The 2,134-nt window shown below is 43.2% G+C and overlaps 1 protein-coding gene across 1 annotated transcript in view; it reads left to right on the top strand.

Annotated features, from left to right (window-relative positions):
* The first annotated feature begins 245 nt into the window (after window positions 1-245).
* RBBP9 (RB binding protein 9, serine hydrolase) overlaps window positions 246-2,134 on the top strand; it is a 7,616-nt gene continuing 5,727 nt past the window's right edge. The window contains exons 1-2 of the mRNA XM_017512650.2: window positions 246-433; window positions 1,620-1,666. Coding sequence (XP_017368139.1) covers window positions 335-433; window positions 1,620-1,666 — 146 coding nt within the window. The 5' untranslated portion in view covers window positions 246-334. The remainder of the gene's footprint in view (window positions 434-1,619; window positions 1,667-2,134) is intronic.

Below are 2,134 nucleotides of genomic sequence, written 5' to 3' on the forward strand. Positions count from 1 at the left end.
AAAAAAAAAAAAAAAAAAAGAAATATCAGTAAGTCTAGCAAAGAAATAACACATCCTGGGCATGTCACAGCCTGTCTTAAATAAGGGGAAAACATGAGAGCACTAGTAGGATGCAAGTAAAGGGTGCTTTGCTTCACAACTGATGGAAGCTCAGAGGCTTGGTTCTTCCCTGCCCCTCGCATCCAGCTGAACGCAGGCCAAGAAGAGCGGAGCCCTGGCCTCTGGGTTTCCGGAACTACAATTCCCAGGATGCCTCGGCGCAGGCTCCGGGCGGCTGCAGGCTGGGTTCAGCTCTGCTGGACCTGCGCTAGGGTACTCTAGCCTCGCTGCACTCATGGCTTCTCCTAGCAAGGCAGCGATCGTTCCCGGGAACGGAGGCGGGGATGTGACCACGCACGGCTGGTATGGCTGGGTGAAAAAGGAACTGGAGAAGGTAAGCACCAAACGCCTCGCTGCTCGGAGAAGTCAGCCTGCAGGGAGAGATGGCGGGAGAGGACGCAGGACTGAAGTTTGAACGTGCGTCTAATGCCCTCTAGCAAAGCCCTGTGTTTTCCTTCCTGTCCCCCGCTGCCCTCTCTTAAACTCGGAGCCAGTGGTCGAATTTTGGTTGGCAAAACCGCCTGGAAGACTTCTCTGAGGGCTCAGCCGTTAGAGTCAAAGGAACCCCTTTCTTTGAACTGCATCGGCTGAACTCCCGAGCCCCGCCCCCCATATCTGCTGCTGGATCAGATTTGGGACTTCCCAGATAATTTTACATCTTCGCTGCTCCCCACTTCAGATTTTAAAAAATTAAATATGCAATACTTAATATATGCAAAGGATATACATAACATGCGCCTACATTATCAGGCATAATGTAATGAATTACCAAACTAAAATCTGGGACATTGCCTATACATTATCTTCCAAACGACCCATATATCCACCTATCTCAGTCCCCTGCCATCCTGAAATTTTTTCATCTGCTTCTCTTTTTAAAATTAAAGTACTTTTCAACCTATGAATATACCGTTTAAACAAGGCTGTTCAGTTTGGCTTCTTGGTGAACTTTATAAAAATGGTATCTTACTGTAGGCTGCCCTGTGCCATTTGATTTTTATTTTTTAACCCTCTTCTGTAACGAGGCGGTAAGTTGGCTCCCTAGGTTACCGTCCTCTAGAGCCAGTCTCCAGAATAGATTGCAGGGCTGTGGCTGAAAATCCTGCTCAGAGCTACAACCCCAAAGCTCAGGGCTGGAGCTTCTGAGAGGATGTATCTCCAACTTTCTGTATCACGTTCTTGTGCCACGTTTTACCTATTCCCTGGCACATAGTCTGTTTGCCTTCAGGTCAGTCTGTCTAGAACACATTTGTTCATGCCTCTCTATAGATGTAGGCCTGTAGAGGCAAGTATAGAGTACAAATGCAGATATAGGTCTCTCTATAGAGATCAACGGAGCTCCGTAGATGTAGAACTACAGATGGAGTTTATGAGAAAGGATGGTCACTTAACCTTCATTTCATAACACAAGTTAATACTAAATTGAAAACGATCATATCAGGTGCCTCATTTCTTATCAGCAAAGTACTAGTTGTAATTAAGCTCTTTATTATAGCTTTTTCTCCCCCCTCATATCATAGATACCTGGTTTCCAGTGTTTGGCTAAAAACATGCCCGACCCAAGTAAGTTTTAAACTTGTTTTTAAACAGCCTCATCTTGTTGGGTTTTGATATTTTGTGGTAGAGAACAAGAATATAGTAGAGGAGAAACCAAAGATGCCTAAGAAAGAATAAGACATGCAGCTTGGGGAGGAGGGTGTAAACCAAAAGCCATAGAAAATTCTAATAAGGATCAGTAAAGCACGTGGGTTGGAAAAATTTAATTTTCAACTTTGTTCCAACCTTATTTTCCCTTCTCTAAGTCTACAATATTTTCAGGCAGAATTTGTGGGCATTATATTTGAGGCATAGGTATAAAACTTTACAGCATCTATTTGAGATTCTAATGTTTACAAATGTCATATTGCTACTTGTGTTCTGGGTATGCCTATGACTTACTCAGGAATCTCCTTTTTGGAAAGAATGAATAAATATGTGTGAATTTTAGAGAGAATGTTGCAATAGTATTTCGTTGTTGTTTTTTTTTTTTTTTTTT

This window comes from Cebus imitator, unplaced genomic scaffold (genome assembly GCF_001604975.1).
Source record: "Cebus imitator isolate Cc_AM_T3 unplaced genomic scaffold, Cebus_imitator-1.0 Scaffold475, whole genome shotgun sequence".
Taxonomy (NCBI): domain Eukaryota; kingdom Metazoa; phylum Chordata; class Mammalia; order Primates; family Cebidae; genus Cebus; species Cebus imitator.